Genomic DNA, 26,436 nt, shown 5'->3' with positions numbered 1-26,436 from the left:
GGGGGGCGAGGTGGTGTCTGTGCCGGGGCCCAGTCCCAGCACACCGGCCGGCTGGGGCCAGAGATAACCGGCGCCTCCCGGAAAATCATTAGCATCTGTTTGGGCCGCGGCAAAGTTGGCCTGCTGGCGCCTCCGCCCGCCGGAAACAGCCCCGCGCCCCCACCAGGGCAAGCGCAGGGCGCACCCGACACAGCGTCCCTCCCCATACCCGGCCCAGCTTAAACTCCTGTGGTGACAACATCCACCAGCGCTGGGAAGGGGGCTTGGGTGCAGAGGCCTAGGGCGGGCAGGCCGGCAGACTGGGGTCGGGCCACGCCATCGGGGGCTTCCTCGCGCGATGTGGGCGGTCCAGCCCGAGCTCCGGGCGATCCAGGCCGGCTCTTCGAGGCGCCCGCGCTGGCGGCAGCCCAGGGAGTGTGTGGAAATGACACCGCCAGGGCGGCGGAGATCCCCCCTCCTGACATTGGCTGGAAAGTGGAGCAGCTCGTCAGGGACAATCAATGGCGATCGATCGCCGCGCGGCGCGGGCGGACGGTGCGGGGGAGGGGCGGCGGGGCCGGCAGGGGTGGGGGCACCCGCGGCCGAGGTCAAACAACACACTGACCCGCAAAGGGGCACAGCGGCTGGGGGGGGGGGGGGTGTCACACGGACACACAATTTGTGAAAGGAAGCACCACCATAGGCCACCCACACCACAAAGGAAGCACGGTCACCACACGGAGTGACACCACAACAGTCTCTGACACAAGTCAGAACAGGACACAACAGGGTCAGACACACCTAATGATACAACATACAGTCACACTATTCACAACCAGTTCACCATACCACAACAGATGTCCCTACACTAGACACCCACAATATCACCAGGACACAAAATGAGTCATACACTAGCTGGTCTCAACCACACAGCAGTAGGGAGTTACATACTTTGGGTGCACAACAGTCACACAACAAAGCAAAAAAGTCATATAGTCATATCATCCATCACCACTGCCTCAAAGAACATTGTCAAATTAGGTCTCTACGTTGTACAACACAATGGTGCCCATACTGGCAAAAGGATGGGACCAGGAGCCCAAGTATAGAATATGACAGGGGCAAATGCTGCCATAAGTTGCACCCCAGTAACTAAGGGAGGGATAAAGCTGTTTTGCATCTTCCAACATGAATAAAATTATACCCCACCCAACATGGCACAATAAACAAACACCAGGCAAACCAGCATGAACTTGCAGGGTTCTGACAGGACTAAATGAGCCACTGCAGGTGAGGTGCTTAGCACAGCACCAGGCACATGGTAAGCACTCGACACACAGGTGGTCTTGGTCATTGCTATGGTTCTATACTACTAAGTCATATGTATATAATAATGACTGTAACTACTTAGCATCATTCTCTCCATGTTAGTCCAGTCCCTTCCAGGAACCTGATTCACCCCAGCAGCAAAACTAGTTCTGCCATCACATACACCTGGGAAACACAACTCAAGTGTTACAAACACAATTCATGGTGCTGCACTCACCCACAGAGAGGCCACATTCTCACTTCCCCCAGTATACAACCACACCCACCCCAGAATCCCCTCCACAGGGGGAGCAGGCTGTGCTCATGCAGCTGAAAGCTCTGGCTCAGAGACCTTGGTGGGGAAACCACCCCTAATCTCTCACCAGGTGCAACCCAACTAGTGTGCACTGCTACTGGCCCCATTTCCTGCCACTCTCAGAAAGCTGTAGAACACAAAGCACTTCCCTCCCAAAGGTCACCCACCTAGTTACAAAGGGACCCAGAGCCTCCCAAATAAACTCCTTAAGGACTATCCCTTGTCAGTCCCCCTTTCCATTCCTCCATTTCCCCCTAGAGAAGCTGAAGCATCAGTTTCGGTCCCCAGAAAGGCTCTCCCCATTCCAAATCCAAAGCAGGAAACAGGGCTGGCCCCAGAGCTCAGCAATCTCCCCACTCCCATTCCCAGTGGTGCATGTGTGTGGGAACAGGGCCAAGATTAATCAGTCCTTCAGCACACCCTTAAAGGCCACTCCTGTGGTTCCAGTGCAAGGCCAGCTGGGCTGTAGCCCTCACTTCCTCAGTTCAGGCCTGGGCCCACCCAAGGGCTTCCAGGAAATCTCTTGTAGCCAGGGAGCTCCCCCTAAAGGTCCTGTCTAGAATGACTCCCCGCATTCCCTAGTTTTGCCTGGCTGTGTGACCTTTGTTAATTCCCCAACCTCTCTGTGCCCAGATCCCAAGTCCTGCCCACAGATCCAAGACCCCCTTCAACCCCCTCACAGAGGCTCTCTTTGACTACGGAGAGAGGTGTGGGCCTGTGACCTAGAATGTGGAGAGGAAAGATGGTGGCTGTAGGTGCCACAATCACCCAGTCATTTATCCCTCTCCCTTCCCCTTCAAACAGAGCTGGGAAACAGCTGGGGGAGATCTGGCCTCCTTCCACAGCATACCCCTCCTCCGTGGCTGGAGGCAAATCCTCCCCCAACCCCAGGCTTTTATTCACCAGGCAGGACAACTGGATTCCCTTTTGTCCCCCAAGGTAAGGGGAAGGACAGACAGACACTGGGCAAGGACACACAGGCTGGCTAGCCATGGCCATTATTCTGCCTGCTCACCCTGTTTGTGGGCACACTCTTGCAGGCCTTAACAAGTGGGCATGTGAGCCATAGGCTGCAAAAGGGCCCAGCCAGTCTGCCCCAGGTCCCTGGATGTCCCAGGAGCTAGCCCAGCTCAAAGGAGGGCAAACCTCTAGCTTGTACAGGAATCCAAGAAAGATGTCTCACTGTCCAGGCCTACCTCCCTGAACCATAAGCACCCACGGTCACAACCCTTTAATCTGATAAGGCCATTTTCCACCAAGCATTGCCTATGGGTCAGGCTGGTGACCAAGTGCCCGTTTTCTAGATGAGAAAATCAAAGCAAAAGACAGATAAGTTTATTGCCCAACTGAAAACCCATGGTCTTGTGATTCAAACCCAGATCTGATCCTGTTCTTCAAAGGCTACAGAGCCTTCGTGTTTATGCATCACACCCTGATGCATAAACACTAAGGAGTGTACATGCTCACAATTCTCACTCTCAAGCTCCTGAACACATGTGCAGTCCCCTTCTGCACACACACATACAGGCTGGCCTAAGCTCTCCCATGCCTGGGGCCTGTCAGCCACATTCTCCATGGCTCCCTCCTTCTAACAGGGACAGGGGCAGGCAGGGAATCTAAATTCCCAAGTTTCCGCCCTGACCCTGACCTCCCTCCTTTCCCACTCAGAGAACACATTCCTCCTGCTACAGCCAGAAAACCAGCCCCAGAGGGAGGCCTGGGGGAGAATAAGCAATTCTGGGGGCCGACTGCCTAAGCTCCAGTTATTTGCCTGGGTTTGACATAATAGGAAGTCAGCAGCTTTCCCTGCAGGTAGCTCCCACCCTCTAGCGAGGCTAGACCCGAGGCTTCCCTCCTCATTCCAGAAACTTTCTTAGTTGAGATTCCTTTGGATCCAGCAAAATCCCTCACATGATTAGGCACTACAGCAGGACTCGTGGAGTTCTCAATACACCCTTCTCCTTAGAGTCTATCAGTAGGCAAAAGCTTAGGTTCTAGGTACCAACAGCACCCAGGCAGCTTTCCCCATCTAGGGGCAGTGGTAGCTAATTGTCACAGCCCTGCCCTGGGGCTCCCAAATAAACTCCTTGACCTGGGAATTTAGATTCCCTGCCTGCCCCTGTCCCTGTTAGAAGGAGGGAGCCATGGAGAATGTGGCTGACAGGCCCCAGGCATGGGGTGCTCAGCCACTTGGTGGGCTCAGCAAATCTGGAGACATTTGCATATCCAGATGGCCAAGCCTTGAATTTCAAAGATTTCCCCATGAAGAGGCAGCTGGCTTCCGGGTGGTGGCCCTGGACGCTCACACCTGTTGGGCTGGAAGGCTGAGGAGACCAGGGCCCCAAAATACAAGATAGATTTGAAACAGACGAGAACATTTCCCAGGCCCTATCACTAGCCCCCAACTCTGCTCCTTCTGTCCCCAGGCCTCCATCTTCAAGGTCTAAGGAGCCATGTGCTGGTTGCCCAGGGTAGGTGTGCAGGCAAGTGATAATGGACTGCTGCCTCTGTGACCTGCTAGAAATATGGGATCTCCTTGTTCACATGCAGCAACAGACAGATCTTTTCCTGCATGTAACCTGGAGCTAGGTGGGCAGAGGTCCTAACCTGGAGCCTGGTTCACCTATTCACACACAGAGACATGGCTGCCATAGCGGCGGGGAGGGCAGAGGGGAGCTGGCAGCTTGACACTTCCGGTAGGCTTTGGGCTGAAATACAAGTCACTAACATTTTCCTTCACTGTAAGGCTGAGAACCTGACTGAACTTGGCACTGGCCCATCTGATTCTGGATATACCACGAACAAAGCTTAAGTCCAAAAGAATCTCCCCACTCCAACAAAAGCCCCTCTCACAGGTTCTGCCCATGCAGATTCACTGACCACACGCCTCACGGTTGTCACAGCTATGGGTCACCACTGCCCTCTGCTGGCCACTCAAGGCACTAGCATCCACTCAGACACCAAAGCCATCATCTCACTCCCCACATAAGCAAACACACTTCAGTCATCACCTCCATCTGTGGGCACTGAAATGCAACTCCATTCAGCCGTCCTCTGAGCCAGGGGGCTGACAGGAGACAGGAAGAACAGGGACCACCTCAGGGACACAATGTATTAAGGAAGAAATCACAAAGGAATTCTGCTCCCTCCAATATACATCTGAAACTTCAAAAGGAAGTGCCCCCCGCCCCTTTTTTTTTTTTTTTTTTTTTTGAGTCAGAGTTTCTCTCTTGTTGCCCAGGCTGGATGCAATGGCGCGATCTCGGATCTCGGTTCACTGCAACCTCCACATCCCCAGTTCAAGAGATTTTCCTGCCTCAGCCTCCCAAGTATCTGGAATTACAAGCATGCACCACCACACCTTGCTAATTTTGTATTTTTAGTAGAGATGGGGTTTCTCCATGTTGCTCAGGCTGGTCTTGAACTCCTGACCTCAGGTGATCCACCTACCTCGGCCTCCCAAAGTGCTAGGATTACAGGCGTGAGCCACCATGCCTGGCTGGAAGTGCCTTTTTATGAAGCTTGGAGGTTGAATCCAGGAAACAGTACCTGCCCTGTAACTTGTTATGCACCAGAGCCTCCCCAACTTGCCTTGTTTCCTCCAAAGGAGGACTAAGCTGAGGTCACTTGGAACCATCCTTCCAAAAAGCTCACCTTCTCTGGCAAGTTTGGGAAAGCCTTGGTTTCCCTTGTTCCTTCTGTCACTCTGCAGCAGGTGACTGAAAGTCTCGGGTGCCCTCTCAAACAAGGCCAGCTCCCCTCGACTCTTTGTGCAACACATGACAGGTAGCCACACCTTCCAAGATGGCAGTGATGCTGGCTAGGAGGAGAAACTTCTCACAACGACCAAATCAGTATTGCCCCTTAATCAGATGGGAAAAGCTCCAGACAACTGTCACCACATAGGTAGCTTAGCATTTGCCAACTACCTCAAACATGGAACATTTCTCTTACCCAAGATGGTGCTGGCTCTGCGTCCCAAATGTCAGATTGTATTTGTGGGTTGTTTCTAGAAACCTCCAAGTCAGAGGGCCCAGGAGCTTTGGAGCTTCTAAAGCAATCTCATTTTCTATGGAGAACTTTAAACCCAAGGAAAGCTGGCAATTTGAAGACTAGGTTTTAAGTCAAAAAACCAAACCCTCCCCACTCACATTTTCTAGAGGCTCTAAAGTTTAGGGAAGGGTGACATCTTTTTAAGATTTAAGATTTTTAAGTACCAAAAAGGAAGTTTAAACAGAATTGAGAACAAGTGGCTCAGGGCAGGGAGAGGTGTGCCTGGGAAAATGGCAGTTGTCACTCCTCGCATCCTTAGAAGTAGGGAAAGGAACATGGTACATTCACCAAGGCTGCTGCTGCTGCTCTTTCCTGTACAGCAGTCACAGGAGGCCTGGGCTGGACACTCAATGGCCTCTTCTTGGCTTTTCCAAATGGGATCAACCATTTGCTTTCAGAGTACAATGTTGGGCAATCAGGCTCCTCAGCTCTGGAAAAAACCATTCTACCAATAACAACTTACACAGGACGTTAAGAACAAACACAAACCACCACTCAATCAAGGAAAACTATTAAGCTGCTGTCTTGGCACTAAGGTATTCATATAGTTTTACATCTGCTAAGAGGCAGATTACGCTGTGTCTCTGATCAGATAAAGATCCACAAATAATTTAATTTAATGAAAAGTGACTGCTCATCACAAAAATGTCTGCCTTTGCCTTACCCAGACCAGGAGTAGACATAGAAAGAGCAAAGCTGGTCGGTGATTGTATTATACATTCAGCCAGAGGACAAAGGCCTTAAAGGCTTACTTAGTCCTAACCATTGAGCTTTTCTCCTTACATTGACTAAGGTAAAATATGCCAACAATGAAGGAATTGCTTCATGAATAGTAACCCTGACAATGTGATCCCGTCTCATTTCCCTATTTCTAAGCCCATCTGAGAAATTGGTCTGGAAATATACTGAGGGGCCTGAATATCAACCACTTATACCAGTCCTGACTAAAAAAGGTTATAGTGCCAGGGAAACACTTAAAGAAGGTTTTTGTGGGATGGAGAAAGCCAGTTTTCATCTAAGTGCATGCACAATATAAAAGAAAATAGGCTGGGCGAGGTGGCTCATGCCTGTAATCCCAGCACTTTGGGAGGCCGAGGTGGACGGACTGCTTGAGCTCAGGAGTGTGAGGCTGCAGTGAGCCATGTTTGCACCACTGCATTCTAGCCTGGGCAAAAAAGTGAGACCCTGTCTCAAAATAAAAAAAAAACACACACACAAAAAAAAAGGAAAGAGAGAAAGAAAAAGAGAAAGAAGGAAAGTAAAGAAAGAAAAAGGAAAGTGGGGAAGGAGGGAGGGAGGCAGGCAGGCAGGCAGGCAAAGGGCGGGGGAAGGGAGGGAAAGGAAGAGAAAGAAAGGGAAAGGAAAGGAAGAAAAGGAAAATAGAAGGGACTAGCTCCAGGAGTGCCCCAAAGGAAATCTATTTCCTCTTGCTGGATGTATAGTGCAAATAGTTTGCTACCTTCAGTTATTTTCATATTAAAAATCTGCTTTCTTGGCTGGGTGTGGTGGCTCATGCCTGTAATCCCAGCACTTTGGGAGGCCAAGGTGGGCAGATCACCTGAGGTCAGGAGTTCAAGACCAGCCTGGACAACATGGTGAAACCGTCTCTACTAAAAATACAAAAATTAGCCAGGCGTGGGTGGCATGTGCCTATAATCTCAGCTACTCAGGAGGCTGAGGCAGGAAAATCACTTAAACTTGGAAGGTGGAGGTTGCAGTGAGCCAAGATCGCACCACTACACTCCAACCTGGGCGACAGTGAGACTCTGTCTCCAAACAACAACAACAACAAAAAACAAACCTGCTTTCTCCTGCCTAACATCACTCACCAAAATAACCCATCACTTGAAATAGTGTTTCATAAAGGGAAAATGAGGAAATCAAAAGGAGATGGATTCCTAACACTAGTTACAGTTTTCTGTAGGAGTAATAAAAATGCTTACTACTGATTTGGAAGGAAGGAAAGATGTGTTTATAATCCTGAAGACCTGGGAATGAGAAGAGAGTTTTGTTTTGTTTTTTTTTTTAAGACTGAGTTTTGCTCTTGTTGCCCAGGCTGGAGTGCAATGGCGCGACCTCAGCTCACCACAACCTCCGCCTCCCGGATTCAAGCGATTCTCCTGCCTTGGCCTCCTGAGTAGCTGGGATTACAGACACGTGCCACCATGCCTGGCTAATTTTGTGTTTTTAGTAGAGACGAGATTCCTCCATGTTGGTCAGGCTGGTCTTGAACTCCTGACCTCAGGTGATCCGCCCACCTTGGCCTCCCAAAATGCTGGGATTACAGGCATGAGCCACAGGGCCCAGCTGAGAGTTCTCCTCTTCAAAACTTACCCTGGGTAGTTAAGGGGTGCCATACAGCACACAGAGACAAAGCCAGAGTTTCGCCTTAATTACAGACAAGGGACAGTTTATAGGCATTCCAGCCATAATTTAGAAATAATCCATTTCTCCTGACAAGCTACCCAGGTCTCAAAATAACTTGTTGAAACAAAGAGGAATGATTCAGAAAGCAGAGTATTTTAGCAGTTGGAAGTGGAAAAAGAAGGCCTCTATTGCTAGGTTAGTGTAGAGAAAGGGTCTCTCTCTGACAACTACCTTTTCCTTCTCTTCACAGACCTTCCTAACTTCTCTCTCCCCACCCCTACCGCCCTCCTTCCAAGTCTCTGTACTAGTCAAAGTGCATAAACTCGCAGGACAATGATACCTTTGACTACTGATTCGCCAATAGCAAAGCATATAAGTATCTGAAGTGACTTCATTTTACCAAAAGACACAGCTCCAGCTTTAACTTGACAAAGTACTTTAGGCTATTAAGAAGCAAACAAAAGGAAACCATACACTTGACGTTCTCCTGTAACTTTTCCAAGATAATCAAGGTTGCTACAGACTGGATTTTACATACGACAAAGTCATAGAAACTTCTGTGAAGAGCAATGTGGTCCAGATGAAAACCACCCTGAGGGATTTTTTTGTTGTTGTTGTTGTTTTTGGTGAGTGGGAAAGGTGGCTTCTCTCACTGGGCTTTCTTTCTGGCCAGGCACATATACACAGAATGGACCAAAGAAGCTTCATACTCAAATGGGCAAGACCAAACCCCATTCAAGGGCCTAATGTTGTTTGTGACCATCCAAACCCCTTCATTTGGCACCTGCACACCTGGAGGATGGCTTTTATTTGGCACTTAAAAATACTTAAGAACACTCTTGTGAAAATATCCATATTATGATCTAATAAATGGTAATAAGCTGGCTGCTCTCTAAGATGACAGGCAAATACAGAATGAGCTTTCAGGATCTGTGCAACTGACCCACGGTCAACAGTATGTAGTTAATAGCAAGCCAATAATTGATGGAAGGCTGGGTATGGTGGCTCATGTCTGTAGTCCCAGCACTTTGGGAGGCTGAGACAAGAGGATCACTTGAGCCCAGGAGTTCAGGACCAGCGTGGGGCAACATAGTGAGACCCGTCTCTAAAAAAAATTTAAAAATTAGCCAGGTGTGGTGGCATATGCCATAAGTCCCAGCAACTTGGGAGGTTGAGGCAGGGGGATTGTTCGAGCCTAGAAGGTTGAGGCTGCAGTGAGCTGTGCTGTCATGACTCTGACTGCACTCCAGCTTAGGCAAGAGAATGAGACCCTGTCCCTCTCTTAAAAAAAAAAAAAAGATGAATTCCCACTTGCCCATAATACTGAGAATACAGGGTGATTTTAGGCTTAAGCTAAATTCTAACTCCTTTCCCCACAACTGTTAACAGTTAAGCCTTTTCTGCAAAGTCAAGGATGCTAATAAGAGATGCTTGAAATGCTTATAAGAGAACTGTTAAGAGGTTTTGGGTTTTATCACACAAGTTCCAAGGTGGAGGAGCAGTGACAGTGAGAGATAAGACAAGGTGAACAAGTTTAAAACCAAAAGCAGTGGACATTTATTCCTTAATTTTTGTGCAAGAGTGTAAAGATGCATTTGAAAGAACCTGATGGCTAGAGCATCAGCCATGGCTTTCAGGTTGGCCTAGTTTACAATTAGGAAAAGAAGGGGGGAAAAAAGGTAACTTGCCTAGTTCACATGAATGATGTTTCTGGCAAACACAGTTGTTTACAAGTTTCAAGCTATATTTTACTAGGGTCAAGGGAAGACTTCAAAAAGCCACATACAGTACAATTTAAAATTGTATGAACGTCCTGCAAATGTTAGTGCAAAGTAATTATGTAGACTCTCCAAACAAGACTGCGCTCTTGTTTCCCAGGTTTGGTCAATGTTGCTCTTTTATAATTACAATCACAGAGGCTTAACTTACCAAATAGCAATGCCTCTGTGTTTTATGTCCTATGTACCAAGGGAATGTCACAAGGTTTTGATGAAATGCAGCTTAGTTTCATTAATAAAGCAAATTTCTTATTGAATTTAACAATCAAGTTCCTGGAATGCTGCATGTGTTGTTTCATGGAAATGCTCTTAAGCTTATGCCTCTAACTTGTTCAATAAAATTACTCGTAAGATATCCTTTTTACAATGTAACTGGAATTGTTTCATGATCTTAAAATGCAACCAGTATAAATGAACATTTCAGAAGTGGGAGAAAACCCACCACTAATCTCAGCTAGACAAACTTCTTAAAAATGAAAAAGCCTATTCACACAAAATTATATGTAATGACTGTAGTAACCAGTTTATTACACAGATTAATCATTCTTGAAAGTACAAGCTCCAGAGGAGCAACTGGGTCTTTAAATATACACAAGTATTTCCATCAAATGAATTTTCACCCTTACATCCAAATAGACCTAAGCGGTTAAAAACATAAGAAAAATAAGAGCTATTAGCTATGTATTAACTGAGAAACCACATACAAACCAAAGAATATGGAAGAGAGAAAAAAGGGCTGAAAGGCCAAAGGTTGAAGGGGAAGGGAGATGTAAAAGAGTTGGGAACAAAGCCCATCACGCTTGATGTACTAATAGCTCCAATCCATTTAAATGTTGACCAGTTAAACTTAGACCTTAAAATGCAGGATGTGGGTACAGTTTAATCTGGTTGGTCATAACTTTCACCTAAGACGTAGCTCCTTCGGAATAAAATGAATACAGACACAGTTTCATGTTCTTCACCTTGCTTTTCATAACTGTTTTGAGTTTAAATGGATTCCACTTAAAAATAATCTCCTATAGGTGAGTGGAGCCTTTTCTTTCCCATCCAAGCACACACCATACCCACCACCCCCCTCACACCTTGCTGTTATCCAAATTTAAGTCAATAAGAAAAGCTTTTAGTCTCACACCTAGGTAATGCCTGTAGAACTGGCTTGTCACACACACACTTCTCTGCTAGGAGGCAATGTTGGTACAGAAGTACAGTATTTCTAGTTTGTTGTTCCAAGTATGTACAACACGCAGCACTGCTGTATCAGGTAAACATGTGCACAGGGGAAGATGAGGCGTGGGCTCATAGAAAGCAGTCAAATGGAAATCAAAAGGACTTTCTCTTTCAGAGTTCCCCTATCTTTATTTGTAGAGGTTATCCAATAATTTCTTTAATTACATCGCATACTTCTGAGTCCATTCCCGAGCTATTCTGTTGTACCTGTACACACAAAGAGAAGCTTGGCTTAACATAGGTGTGGAGTCAGTAAGCAACAGATTCCATTCATTATCCCATCAAGTAACTTGAAGAGAGTAGCTTATAGGACATTCAAGGAAAGGCCCCTTTCTATCCCAAATTTCTGATACGGATTAATTCAGTGATAATGGGAAGGAGCTGTAAAATGTGAAAGTCTCCTTTAATTGCTACTTATAAAGGGTTCTGATTAAATTTTAGTATTTGTTGGCATATACCTTATTCTATACTTGATTGGCCTATTTCTACAAAAGATGTCCACTCAATTCATTCATTTAAAGTACTTGAAACTATATGATTCTACATTACATAGTTCTTGAACTCATATACTAATAATGATTAAACTGACAGAAGGCTGGGCATGGTGGCTCACACCTGTAATCCCAGCACTTTGGGAGGCTGAGTCGGGTGGATCACTTGAGCCCAGGAGTTTCAGACCAGCCTGGGCAACATGGTAAAACCCTGTCTCTACAAAAAATACAAAAATTAGCAGGGTGTGGTGGCGCATGCCTATAGTCCCAGCTACTCAGGAGGCTGAGGTGGGAAGATCGTTTGAGCTCAGGAGGCAGAGGTTGCAGTGAGCTGAGATTGCAATACTGTACTATAGCCTGGGTGACAGAGTGAGGCTCTGTCTCAAAAAAAAGGGGGAAAAAAAAACAAACTTTCTTTTCATGTCAATAAAACAACTGGTTCTGGTAGAACTAATTTCAACAATTCGGTTGACAAAATGAATGGGTTTATTGCTTCAGCAGAACATTTGAATAAAGTAAGCAGAGCAAATGATTCTATAAATTCTCCTATTAAAAAAGGGGTGCTAGGCCAGGTGTGGTGGCTCACGCCTGTAATCCCAGCACTTTGGGAGGCTGGAGCAGCTGGATCACTTGAGGTCAGGAGTTCCAGACCAGCCTGGCCAACATGGCAAAATCCCGTCTCTACTGAAAACACAAAAATCAGCCAGGCATGGTGGTGTGCACCTATAATCCCAGCTACTCAGGAGGCTGAGGCACAAGAATCACTTGAGCCTGGGAGGCAGAGGTTGCAGTGAGCCAAGATTGTGCCACTGCATTCCACCTGGGCAACGGAGCAAGACTCTGTCTCAAAAAAAAAAAAAAATTAGCTGGATGTGATGGCATCTGCCTGTGGTCCCAGCTACTTGGGAAGCTCAGATGGGAGGACTACTTGAGCCTGGGAGGTTGAGGTTACAGTGAGCTGTGATTGTGCCACTGCATTCCAGTCCGGGCAACAGAGCAAGACCCTGCCTCAAAAAAAAAAAAAAAAAAAAAAAAGGGGGTGGGGGTGGGTATGCTGGCCTTGCACGGTAACTCATGCCTATAACAGCAGCACTTTGGGGGGCTGAGGCAGGAGGCCTGCTTGAGGCCAGGAATTAGAGACCAGCCTGTGCAACATAGTGAGATCCCGTCTCTACAAAAAAAGCAAAAAAAAAACAAAAAAAAAAACAAATTAGCCAGGTGTAGTGGCATGTACTAGCAGTCCCAGCTACTGGGGAGGCTGGAAAGGTGTAGTGGCATGTACTAGCAGTCCCAGCTACTGGGGAGGCTGGGGTGGGAGGATCACTTGAGCCCATGAGTTTGACACTGCAGTGAGCCACGATTGTGCCACTGTACTCCAGTCTGGGCTGAAGAACAAGACCCTGTCTCTGCAAAAAAAAAAGTAGGGGGTTAGAGGGTGGGGGCAGTGCAGTTTGGGAAAGTTCTGTTCAACAGTGTTCAACATTACTCCATGATGACTTGGGAAATGACTTCTGGTAAGCATTGAGACCCACAATTCTAAATATCGGACAAAACAGTTCTCTAATCAAAAAAAATTGAGAATAAATTCACAAATAGGAAAAAACAAGAACCAACTACTGTTAGAATATCCCATTCCCAGTGTTACCTCCACTAAAAACAAAAACGTATCTATGCCTCTCTAATCCATTAGAACTCAAGCTGGAGATGGGAGTCTTGCTCTGTCGCCCAGGCTGAAGTGCAGTGGTGCAATTTCAGCTCACCGCAACCTGCACGTCCTGAGTTTAAGCAATTATCTTAGCCTCTCGAGTAGCTGGGATTACAGGTGCCCGCCACCATGCCCGGCTAATTTTTGTATTTTTAGTAGAGACGGAGTTTCACCCTGTTGGCCAGGCTGGTCTCAAACTCCTGACCTTGTGATCCGCCCACCTCAGCCTCCCAAAGTGCTGGGGTTACAGGCGTGAGCCACTGCGCCCGGCCCTAAAAAAACTATCCACCCTCTCCTATTTAGTTCCTCTTATAACTTCACTGAATAGTACATAAAACAACAGATGTTATTAGTGCTGGGCATGGTGGGCATGCTTATAATCCTAGCTACTCCAGAGGCTGAGGTAGGGAGTTTGAGACCAACCCAGACAACACAGCAAGACTCCATCTCAAAAGAAAAAAAGAAAAGAAAAAATGCTACTAGAACACTTTTAGCTACTATCTCTTTTGATACCTTGACCACTGTTCAATAATTCATAGTACAATTCTAAAATACCCAAATTCTACATCAAGTTTTGTTTTTAAAAGAAATTTGGGGCTTTCACGTCTAATGGCATTTATTTGCTTTCTTCCTTTAGATTATGTCAAATGGTAGGAAATCAATTCTCTTTTCCCATTAATTGACAAATACCTATGGCAGGCAAATGGGCACTTGATGAAAAATGCTTTATATATCAAAAGCCAAGCATAAGGCATTAAGCTGTTGAAAAATATACCATAGGAAAGTTTTTGTATGGGTGCGGTGGCTCACACCTGTAATCCCAGCACTTTGGGAGGCCTAGGCAGGCAGATCATTTGAGGTCAGGAGTTCGAAACCAGCCTGGCCAACATGGTGAAAGTCTCTACTAAAACTACAAAAAAAACGAACCTGGCGTGGTGGCCTGCGCCTGTAATCCCATCTACTCGGGAGGCTGAGGCATGAGAATCACTTGAACCCAGGAGGTGGAGGTTGCAGTGAGCCAAGATTGCACCACTGCACTCTAGCCTGGGTGACAGAGTAAGACCCTGTCTCAAAAAAAAAAAAAAAAAACAAAAAAACAAACAAAAAAAAAGTTTTTGTAGGCAAGAGGAGTCACGTGAAACAATCAGGGATAAGACTGGCATCGTCTACTTACAATAATACTCAATGCATATATTTCTCTTTTCTAGCCCCAGGAGAGTATATTAGGACTTCACTTTAAATATCTGGCCGATATTCAGCCCTTAAACAAGAAAGATTTGTGACAAACATCTCCATCCCACCACAGATAACTTTCCATCTTGAGGCCATACTTACTTTTCTCTATCTGTTTTGTAGATCCGAGCAATCTCAGGCACTAAAGGATCATCTGGATTGGGATCACACAACAGAGAACAGATGGACAAGAGTACTAGAATGAAAAAAATCATATAAATTAGCAGAGGATCAAAGCAAACGGTTGAGAGAAACATGAGATGCCAAAACATGAGAAAATTCTAAGAATTTATACAGTAATGCCTAGCAGCTTTGTAAGTTTTACTTAACTTTATATTCACAGTAACCAACAAGGATTATTATTATTATTATTATTATTATTTTTTTAGCAGAGTTGGGGTTTCACCATGTTGGCCAGGCTGGTCTCGAACTCCTGACCTCAGGTGATCCACCCACCTCGGCCTCCCAAAGTCCTGGGATTACAGGCTTGAACCACCGTGCCTGGCCTAATTTTTGTAATTTTAGTAGAGATGGGGTTTCGCCATGTTGGTCAGGCTGGTCTGGAACTCCTGACCTCGTGATTCACCCGCCTCGGCCTCCCAAAGTGCTGGGATTACAAGCGTGAGCTACCACACCTGGCAAATAGTTTTTTTTATTTTTTATTTTTTGAGATGGAGTCTGGCTCTGTCGCCCAGACTGGAGTGCAGTGGCGCAGTCTAGGCTCACTGCAAGCTCCGCCTCCCAGGTTCACACCATTCTCCTGCCTCAGGCTCCTGAGTAGCTGGGACTACAGGCACCCGCCACCACGCCCGGCTAATTTTTTGTATTTTTAGTAGAGACGGGGTTTCACCGTGTTAGCCAGGATGGTCTCGATCTCCTGACCGTGTGACCCGCCCACCTCGGCCTCCCAAAGTGCTGGGATTACAGGTGTGAGCCACTGCACCGAGCCTACCAACAAGGATTTTAAGAAGCTTAAACAGACTTTAGGTTAGGTCATTAAAAAATAAAAATGAAGGCTGGCTGCAGTGGCTCACGCCTGTAATCCCAGCACTTTGGGAGGCGGAGGGGGGTGGATCACGAGATCAAGAGATTGAGACCATCCTGGCCAACATGGTAAAACCCCATCTCTACTAAAAATACAAAAATTAGCTGGGCGTGGTGGTGCGTGCCTGTAGTCTCAGCTACTCAGGAGGCTGAGGCTGGAGAATTGCTTGAACCTGGGAGGTGGAGGTTGCAGTGAGCCGAGATCGTAGCATTGCACTCCAGCCTGGGCGACACAGCAAAAAATCCATCTCCAAAAAATAATAATTATAATAAAAAATAAAAAACAAAATAAAACAAATAGCAGAAAATTAATGTTAAATGACATCTTGGTCTCCCAGATACAAATATAAGCCCCTTTGTGCAAAGTCTCACAACAATCCCATGATGTAAGAAGAGTTGCTATGACTGTCTTTATGCCTGAACTCCTAAGGGAGCTGGCCCAGACAGGTGCAGTGACGTGTTCAATGTCCCTGGCTAGTAATTAGAATAGAATTAGAACTTTGTCTAAATTCTAGACCAAGAACATTTTTCAGATCCCATAAAGTTCAATTTTTTAGAAGCCCATATTCAAGGATAAATGGCTTTCAAAATTCCAAAGAGGCCAAGTGCGATGGCTCACTCCTGTAATCATAGCACTTTGGGAGGCCACAGCAGAAGGATCGCTTCAGGCCAGGAGTCTGAGACCAGCCTAGGCAACAGAGTGAGATTCTGTCTCTACAAAAAATAAAAATATTAGCTGGATGTGGTGGCACACTCCTATGGTCCCAGCTACTCAGGAGGCTGAGGTGGGAGGATCACTTACGCCCAAGAGGTTAAGGCCGTATTGAGCTGTGTTCACACCACTGCACTCCAATCTGAGTGACAGAGTGAGACCCTGTCTCAAAAAGAAAAAAAAAAGACAGCCATACTACTGAATATTCTTAGCAAAAATGACAACCATAAAATCCAACAATCACTGTTTTCCAGTGGCAGGCACCACATTCAGACAATTGTTTTGTTTAATTTTCAGTTGAAAACAATTCAGTCTAAATCAAGAACATAAATGCAAACACTTGCCCCTAAATGGGGATGGTCATACACTCATTACAGAGAATACAACATACTTCTATGAATGTCTCAAATTCTCTTCAGTGACAATTTAGAATCTCATCTAAGACATTTCCTCGGTGACAACCTGGGATGTAGCAGACAAATCTCAATAGTGTAATTTCCTTTGTTCAAATCTGTCATTAACTTATGTTTTAAAATATTTATTTATTTATGTATGTATTTATTTAGAGACAGGGTCTCACTATGTCGCCCAGGCTGGAGTGCAGTGGCGCGATCTTGGCTCATTGCAGCCTAAACCTCCTGGGCTCAAGTCATCCTCCCACCTCACTCTCCAGGTAAGACTACAGGTGAGTGCCACCATGTCTAGCTAATTTTCTTTGTATTTTTTGTAGAGGTTGGGTTTCGCCATGTTGGCCAGGCTAGTCTTGATCTCCTAGGCTCAAGTGATCCACCTGCCTCGGCCTCCTGAAGTGCTGGGATTACAGGTGTGAACTACCACACCCGGCTATATCTATCATTAACTTATGCATTCCTTACTGAATGCAAAGGGGGCACAAAGTCACTGATTACATTAAGTTCAGTAGCCTCTGACATAATAAAATAAATTTAAATCCTTCTATACTAATGCTAATAGAGCTCAGCCATCTTTCTTTTCTCTAATGTTCTGTACCAAGAGATAATAACTCTCAGCCCACTTTACTCCCAACACATAAATTCAGCAGGGAAAGGATTCGCTCATATTCCTACCAAATCTATCCTATAGAGATCAAGGGCTTCTGAGAAGTAAAGAAATAGTTGGCATGCCCTATTCAGTTTGGTAACAAAAATGCTATTTCCTTGCCTTAAGAGTATATGAAAAGTTTTTTGAAAAAATCAGGAGAGATGTTTTCTGACTCTTCATTCCTGTTACCCACAATTCTGGCAGCTGGCATTCCAAAAACATTTTCCTATTGTCAGGTGTCATCACCTGAAGCCCTCTTCAAGCACAGAACATTCTAACATCAATTAGGAAAGACTTCATGTATTTCCTGGAAATGACAACAGGGAAGTTAGAAATTTTTGAATGTTCCTTTAACTTATTCTTCTAAATATTCTAATAAGTCAACTTTAAAGGACAGGTTTTAAAGAAAGGGCTTTTCTTTCTTTCCAGGAAAGGAAAGTAGAGTACTGGCTATCCGGACCTTGTGAAAAGATTTTTAGTACACTACTTAGCTTCTTGATTTCATGAAAAATTCATTTTGGTTTCTAATATACTGATATGGTTTGGATCTGTGTCCCCACACAAATCTCATGTTCAACTGTAATCCCCAACGTTGGAGGTGGGGCCTGGTGGGAGGCGACTGGATTATGGAGGTGCATCCTTCATGAATGGTTTAGCACGACCCCTTTGGTGCTGTTCTTGTGATAGAGTTCTCATGAGATCTGGCTGTTTAACAGTGTGTGGCACCTCCCCCATCTCTCTCTTGGTCCTGCTACTGCCATGTGAGACAGGTGGTTCCCCTTTGCCTTCTGCCATGAGTAAAAGCTCCCGAGGACTCCACAGAAGCAGATGCTGCCATGCTTTCTGTAGAGCCCACAGAACTGTGAGCCAATTAAACCTCCTTTTTTTTTTTTTTTTGTTTGAGACGGAGTTTCACTCTTGTTGCCCAGGCTGGAGTGCAATGGCGCGATCCCAGCTTCCTGCAACCTCCGCCTCCCGGGTTCAAGCGATTCTCCCACCTCAGCCTCCCAAGTAGCTGGGATTACAGGCATGCACCACCAAGCCAGGCTAATTTTTGTATTTTTGGTAGAGATGGGGTTTCTCCATGTTGGTCAGGCTGGTCTCAAACTCCCAACCTCAGTGATCTGCCCATCTCGGCCTCCCAAAGTGCTGGGATTACAAGCGTGAGCCACTGCACCTGGCAAACCCCTTTTCTTTATAAATTATCCAGTCTCAGGTATTTCTTTATAGCAGTGCAAGAATGGACTGATACATATACTATACCTTCTTCTGTAAAGATAGTAACTCTTATTTCTATAACCTGTATAGTCTCTTCACTGAACTTTTACCTATATATATTCTTCTTCATCAGTATTACTTTTTTTTTTTTTTTTGAGACAGACTCTTGCTCTGTTGCCCAGGCTGGAGCACAGTGGTGTGATGTTGGCTCACTGCAACCTTTCCCTCCCAGGTTCAAGCGATTCTTGTGCCTCAGCTTCCCGAGTAGTTGGGACTACAGACACACACCACCCTGCCCAGCTAATTTTTGTATTATTGGTAGAAATGGGGTTTCACTATGTTGGCCAGGCTGTTCTTAAACTCCTGACCTCAAGTGATCCACCTTCCTTGGCCTCTCAAAGTGGATTACAGTCATGAGCCACTGCGCCTGGCCAGTATTACTTTTTCACTAGTGTTACAACAACAGTTACTTTCACTTCTAAAAACATATAATCAAATGGCTTTATGGCACACTTATCTGCTTCCCTTCAGTTTTTTTCAGTGTTTTTTTGTTTTTGTTTTTTAAATATTTAGGTCCCCATCACGGACCTTCAAAGTAGAGGGAATACTGGGTCAAAATTTCTGTCCTTGAAGACAGACTATATGTTAAAGGAATAATATCATATACAGGATTAAGGCATTTCATAGAACTACTTGCCCGTACATTCAATTTACAAAAAGGGACTCATTAAAACCTTAAATCTGAGACAGTTAATACAATCAAATTCAACAAAATGGCACTGCAACTATTTTAAAGGATAGCTATCCAGATAGAGAGAACCTAACAAATCAGACTTGTAACAGTCCTTATCATTTGGAATAGCTGAAAAAAAATCAACGCTAGGCAAGGGGAAGAACAAAAAGAGATATGGCAACAATTTCAGCTATCTTGTGTCTCCAACACCTCACCCCACCAAACACACACCTCTCACATAATTCTACTTATCTTGGTCCCATTACTAGATTTACATCTCTATTGCTATTTGGTGAAGGAAGTGCAACCAATGGGACCCTCACCAGGCCAGGCACAGGTCCACAAACACTTTCTCAAGTAGCTCTTGAATTGTAAGGGGGCCTACCAAAAGAAAAGGGGACACTTCTCTAAAAAACTATTTCGTTAAAGTTGTAATAACTTTAAAAAAATGTGGTTCTCTGGCATCCTGTTTTTATTTCTGCCTAGGACTCCAAAAATTTTAAATTAATGTCTCAGAGTTTTGTTTGCTTTAAAAAATTAATTTGTGGCCAGGAGCAGTGGCTCACACCTGTAATCCCACCACTTTGGGAGGCTGAGGCGGGCGGATCACCTGAGGTTGGGAGTTCGAGACCAGCCTGACCAACATGGAGAAACTCCGTCTCTACTAAAAATACAAAATTATCTGGGCGTGGTGGTACATGCCCTATAATCCCAGCTGCTCAGAAGGCTGAGGCAGGAGAATGGCTTGAACCCGGGAGGTGGAGGTTGTGGTGAGCCGAGATTGTGCCACTGCACTCCAGCCTGGGCAACAAAAGTGAAACTCCTTCTCAAAAAAAACAAATAATAATAATAATAATTTTTTTTTAAGATTGAGTCTTGACATCCAAGTGATAACATGACAAATACCCAACACTTTTGACAACTGTGCCTTTATCCCCAGTTTTTGGAGTACTTACAAGGAACCAGTTAACTGTCCGTTTTTGCTTCTTTAATCTTCGTAACAACAATGAAATATGTATTATTGTTCCTTTTCTACAGATGAAAAAACTGAGGAATACAGGGGCCAATGTGTCTCTAGCCTCATTTAATAAGAGGTGGATCTGAGATCTGAACACAGGCAATTGGATCTAGAATCTATGTTCTTTACCATGAAACTATGTTGCTTCCTGTCTAAATACATGCATTAAACAAATGGTAAATTATAAGCAGATAATTACTACTTAATGGTTCAAATGGTAAATTATAAGCAGATAATTTCTACTAAAAATACAAAAATTAGCCGGGCGTGGTGGTGGGTGCCTGTAATCCCAGCTACTTGGGAGGCTGAGGCAGGAGAATTGCTTGAACCCGGGAGGTGGAGGTTGCAGTCAGTCAAGATCACACCATTGCACTCCAGCCTGGGCAACAAGAGCGAAACTCCCTCTCAAAAAAAAAAAAAAAAAAAAAAAATCACACACCACATTTCACCACACAAATACCAAAACTAACACTGCTTGTCTATTTCTGGACACTCACATACTTTTATATGTAACTCTTGCTACAGTGTATATGCCTTTTTTCTTTTTTCTGCTTTTCTCAAGCACAGTATTTTCCTATTTTCACAATATTTGTAAAGATCAATACTTTTTTTTTTTGGAGACAAAGTCTCCCTCTGTCACCCAGGCTAGAGTGCAATGGTACCATCTTGACTCACTGCAACCTCCGTCTCCCGGGTTCAAGTGATTCTCCCGCCTCAGCCTCCTGAGTAGTTGGGACCACAGGCACGCACCATCACACCTGGCTAATTTTTTGTATTTTTAGTAAAGATGGGGTTTTGCCATGTTGGCCAAGCTGGTCTCAAACTCCTGGTCTCAAGTCATCTGCCCATCTCAGCCTCATAAAGTTCTGGGATTACAGGCATGAACCACTATGCCTGGCCAGGGTCAATACTCTTTTAAATGCATGTGCTGGAACCGATTTATTTTTTCCTCTACTGTAAGTAACCTCCAATTTTCAGAACTAAATCACAATGTCACAAATGTACTTGTATACAAAGTTTTTTCAGCATTTGGGATTGTTTTCTTAGTACAAATAAATGAAACTAGAATTATTGGGTGAATGGGCATGGATGATTAAGTCTCTTAACACATACTGGCAGACTGGGCTCTACAAATCTATACCTCTACTTGAAGAATATGAGTGTTCATTTCAATATACCTCATTAGTGTTTTGTCTTCTTTTAAAAATATCTTTGTTAATTAAAAAGGTAAAAAATAGGAACGTAACATTCATTTATTTATTCTTTGGTTCCCCTGTGTCCATTCATCTATTGGGATCTGAATTTTTTTCTGATTTTTGTACTTCATATTTTAAACATATTAATCCATTACCATATTTGATTTTTCTCTTAAACAACTGATTTCATTTTCACAAAAGTACATCCAGTGAGCTCTTTTATCACCTTTCAGAGTAGAGCAGTGAGATCTGATAAATATTCTTGTTTTTGAGACGGAGTCTCGCTCTGTCCCCCAGGCTGGCCAGGCTGGAGTGCAGTGGCACAATCTCAGCTCACTGCAACCTCCGCCTCCTGGGTTCAAGCGATTCTCCTGCCTTGGCCTCCCAAAGTGCTGGGATTACAGGCGTGAGCCACCGTGCCAGGCCATAAATACTCATTTTTGTTTTTCTTTATAAATTCTAGATTATTTGGCTGGGCACGGTGGCTCATGCCTGTAATCCCAGCGCTTTGGGAGGCCGAGGCAGATGGATCATAAGGTCAGGCGTTCGAGACCAGCCTGGCCAACATGGCGAAACCCAGTCTCTACTAAAAATACAAAAATTAGCTAGGCGTGGTGGCGGGTGCCTGTAATCCCAGCTACAAGGGAGGCTGAGGCAGGAGAATCACTTGAACCCGGGAGGTAGAGGTTTCAATGAGCCAAGATTGCACCACTGCAGTCTAGCCTGGGCGACAGAGTGAGACTCCATCTAAAAAAAAAAAAAAAACAAAAAAAAAAATCTAGATTATTGTAACCCAACTGTGATTTCATCTGGGAATAATGTTGAAGGGTTGTACAATTTCAAATCAACACATTAAGACAACAACTACATCACTCAGTTCATCGATACAGAAACCTAAAGACAAGAGCTGGTAAAATATTTACCTATATTTTGTTCTTCAAGAACCTAATGTCTATGTTTACAGCATAGGCATTTGTCTAAAGGGCTGGTCTATTTCCTATTCTGCAATAGTATCTATCTTTTTCCATTCATTAATCTCAAGGTTGGTAGAGATGTTAATTGTGCTCTACTTTATGCTCTAAAAAAACATTCATACCAGTGTCCATCTTCTTTTTTTTTTTTTGAGACGGAGTCTCGCTCTGTTGCCCATGCTGGAGTGCAGTGGCACAATCTCTGCTCACTGAAACCTCCGCCTCCCGGGTTCACACCATTCTCCTGCCTCAGCCTCCCGAGTAGCTGGGACTACAGGCACCTGCCACCATGCCCAGCTAACTTTTTTGTATTTTTAGTAGAGACGGGTTTCACCATGTTAGCCAGGATGGTCTGATCTGCTGACCTTGTGATCCGCCCGCCTCGGCCTCCCAAAGTGCTGAGATTACAGGCATGAGCCACGGCACCAGGCCCAGTGTCCATCTTCTAACCTATGCTAGAGTAGCACAACTGACAGACTAGTCACTACACCAAGGAATACTTTTGCTTGAAAAATCCAACTCGTTTTCAGTTCTCAAGGTCCATTTCAGATTAAGAAGAATTGCTATCTCTTCTTAAAAGAAACATAAGTAATCTTTTCAAAAATAAATAACTCTAAAAAGACAAAAGACACGGTTGCTTTATCTTGATATCAAATACCCACTGTTACCTTTTGAAATAGTTAGTGCTGGAGACCACTGTGACCGTAGAATATCAAGACAAATGCTGCCATTACTGTTAATATTTGGATGATAAATTCTTGTTGTAAATGCAACCTACAGAAAGAAAGGAAACTTTCTGTAAACTAGTTTATTAGTATTATAGAAAGTACATTAAAAACTGCCACATTCCAATTAATTACCTTAGGTGGTTTGAAGGGGTAATCTGTTGGGAAATGAATTGTCAAGAAAAATACTCCACCCTGATAGGGACTGTCATTCTGTTGATAACAAGAAAGGTGGGATTAAAATGAGTAAATTACATAAACTATTTATTCTGAAATTAATCTGGATACTTACTGGCCCCATTATTGTAGCTTGCCAATGGAACACTGAAAAATAACAAGAAAAAAGTCACCATGTAACAATATCTACATTGTATCTACGCCATAGTAACATATCATTCCCCTTCTAATCCAAATTCATTTATAAATAATATGATAATGAGTATGAGCAAGATGAGGAACATAAATTAACAGTCTAAAGAAACAAGAAAAATAACTAGAATGGCCTAGGACACTGATAAGGTGCTCAATGAAAAATATTTAGGGCCAGGTGTGGTGGCTCACACCTGTAATCCCAACACTTCAAGAAGTCGAGGTGAGAGGACTGCTTGAGCCTGAGAAGTGGAGACTGCAATGAGCCATGACTGCGCCACTGCGAGACTCTCTCAAAAACAAAAACAAAAAAACCGAAAGTATTTGGGCTAAAACTTCTTGAAACTTCATGTCAGGTAGACAAACTTCTTGACAAGGCTTACAGTTCTACTTTTAAACAGTTATTTCTTTACCTTACAGGGTAAATCATTTCTTCAAAACAATTACATATAATACACTTTTTTTTTTTTTTTTTTGAGACAGAGTCTCACTCTATCGCCCAGGCTGGAGTGCAGTGGCGCAATTTCGGCTCATTGCAACCTCCACCTCCCGGGTTCAAGCAATTCTCCTGCCTCAGCCTCCCAAGTAGCTGGGACTACAGGCAAGTGCCACCACACCTGGCTAATTTTTGTATTTTTAGTAGAGACAAGGTTTTGCCACGTTTGGCCAGGTCTCAAACTCCTGACCTCAGATGATCCACCCACCTCGGCCTCCCAAAGCTGGAATTTCAGGCATGACTCCTTTTACAATGCTGGTATACGGGGGACAAAACAGTAAAGTCAAGGTAGATAATACTCAAATTAAGAAAGACTGGTTTTAACAAGGAGAAAAAATTTCTAAAAACTCTTGTGTAGGTCTGTACATTACTGGCCCTCATTAAAGAAAGAAAAACATCTCTCCTAATGTAAAGGATAAGTTAAAGAGGAAAAAAGAGAAAAAAGGAGTAAAATTTAAGAAGAAAATATTAGCTGAAAGCCCAAGGTTGATTACAAGCTCCAGGGATACTTCCAATAAGTTATAAACTTGTTCAATAAATAAATATCTTCCAAATGCAGAAAATGATGCTTGTTCCATGTTCTCATGCCACTAAGTGCATCACGAGAGATCAAAAGCCAGAGTTTTTACTTATAATTAAGCTACTACTTAGCACACTTACCATTCATACTATGATCTGAGCAACCTAAGGGAAGTTGTCACTGGGGTTATATTTGAACAACCCAAACCAGGTAACTCTTGTCACAAGGTAGAAGAAACATGAAGACTAAGAAGCCATATAAAAATCCACCAGAATGTCAGTCCAAATCCTAAAGTTCCTTCCAACCTCCTTAATATCAAACTAATCCCTAAGGTTGGTTTGTTGCTCACTGGGACTTGAACCTAAAAATAGCAGCTTGTTGATTAGGAGTTAAAGGTAAAGGATAGGAATTGCTGAGGCTCCCTTCCTTAGATTAGCCCTCGCTAGTACTTACAAACACTTATATTACTCTCTGCCGACCATTTAATGGACTGAGTAAGCCAAGGACAAAGCCATTCTGGGCCACTAAAACTGGACCTAGTATCTTCAAGGAAGTCCTATAAAAAGCCCCTTGTATGTTGTTTAAAGACACAAAAGTGGGCACCTGTAGTCCCACCTACTCAGGAGGCTGAGATGGGAGGATGATTTGAGCCCAGGAGTTCAAGTCCAGCCCAGGCAACATAGCAAGACCCTGTTTCTGAAAAAAATTAAAAACAAGACTAAAACACACACACGCACATGCTCACACGCATGCACGCACACATACACAAGAGTCTCACTCTATTTTTAATCACAAATATACTTACAATTTGAGTAAATAAAACATTGATAACTAGAATTAACAACCCCCAATAACAAGGCTAAAAACACTATTAGACAAAAGTATGACCAACTGGTCAAGGGACCTGTTCTTCTACTTAATTCTTTCCTGTTATTTAAATTTGTGGTTATAATGGAAGAGTATTAATTGTACCTGCATTTCCACTCAAAGCTGTAAGAGTTGGGTAAGATAGTAAGAAAGCACTGCTTTTAAGTGTTCTCAGGCACTGCCTGCCACAGTGGCGCCCTCATCTCTAATGTCTGCTGAGAAGGGGGATAAGTAAGGGGGCCTCTAGATCATGACTAGTACAAGGCAGATTACCAGCAAATTGGTCCAGTGGTAAAGCACCCAGGAAGCAACCAGCTACAGAAGTCACTCACAGGAGTGCACCCTTTACTGGTAAAGAAACCTCACTGCTACAGGTCTGGTACTGTGGTACTCTGTGAAAACAGATCTCATCAGAAGTCCACTGAATTCTGATTAGCAAACTTCCTTTCCAGCATCTGATACAAGAAGTTGCTCAGGACTTCGAAACAAATCTACACTTCTGGCTTTTGTTACTTTGCAGGAGGCAAGTGAGGCCTATCTGATGAGCCTTTATGAAGACACCAACTTATGTGTTACTCATGCCAAATATGTAACAAGTATGCCAAAAGACATCCAGCTAGCATGCCAATTACATGGAGACTGTGCTTAAGATTGGGAAACATTTCATGCTCAAAAAAAAAAAAATTATTTTTCTTCTTTCTGTTATTGATAGTTCTCTGTTAGATGTATTTTCCCCCACGGGGTCAAAAGGTAACTACGTATATGACTGCGAGTGGAAAAACGGGACAGAAATCAGGTATTGGCAGTTTTTCCATTTTAACTTGTGTGTGAATTTCTAATATAAAATTGAGGATGTAAAGCATTAATTCAAGTCAAACTATTTCGGTGAACAAGTTTCAGCAGTTCACCTTTATAACAATTATAAACATACCTGTAAATTTTTTCTGGACAATGCTAGCAGTTGGATTTTATTTTTGTCACTAGTTATATCATTGGTTTATTATAAAAGAGAGACATGGAAATTATTTACATGATGAAAGATTTCAGAACT

General features: G+C 44.1%; 1 protein-coding gene across 2 annotated transcripts in view; it reads right to left on the bottom strand.

Annotated features, from left to right (window-relative positions):
* Positions 1–9,556: 9,556 nt before the first annotated feature.
* The window catches only part of UBE2D2 (ubiquitin conjugating enzyme E2 D2), a 61,943-nt gene continuing 45,063 nt past the window's right edge, over positions 9,557–26,436 (bottom strand). The window contains exons 3-7 of one of the 2 annotated variants that reach the window (XM_019028205.4): positions 23,426–23,457; positions 23,269–23,346; positions 23,077–23,182; positions 14,560–14,653; positions 9,557–11,235 (exon numbers count right to left, since the gene is read on the bottom strand). In XM_019028205.4, coding sequence (XP_018883750.1) covers positions 11,190–11,235; positions 14,560–14,653; positions 23,077–23,182; positions 23,269–23,346; positions 23,426–23,457 — 356 coding nt within the window. In that variant the 3' untranslated portion in view covers positions 9,557–11,189. Of the gene's footprint in view, positions 12,926–14,559; positions 14,654–23,076; positions 23,183–23,268; positions 23,347–23,425; positions 23,458–26,436 lie in introns of both variants that reach the window. The other variant, XM_055389158.2, reaches the window with a different exon arrangement.

This window comes from Gorilla gorilla, chromosome 4 (assembly GCF_029281585.2).
Source record: "Gorilla gorilla gorilla isolate KB3781 chromosome 4, NHGRI_mGorGor1-v2.1_pri, whole genome shotgun sequence".
Taxonomy (NCBI): Eukaryota; Metazoa; Chordata; class Mammalia; order Primates; family Hominidae; genus Gorilla; species Gorilla gorilla.
Note: the sequence above shows the minus strand (reverse complement) of the source record. Positions and strands in the feature narration are given on the sequence as shown.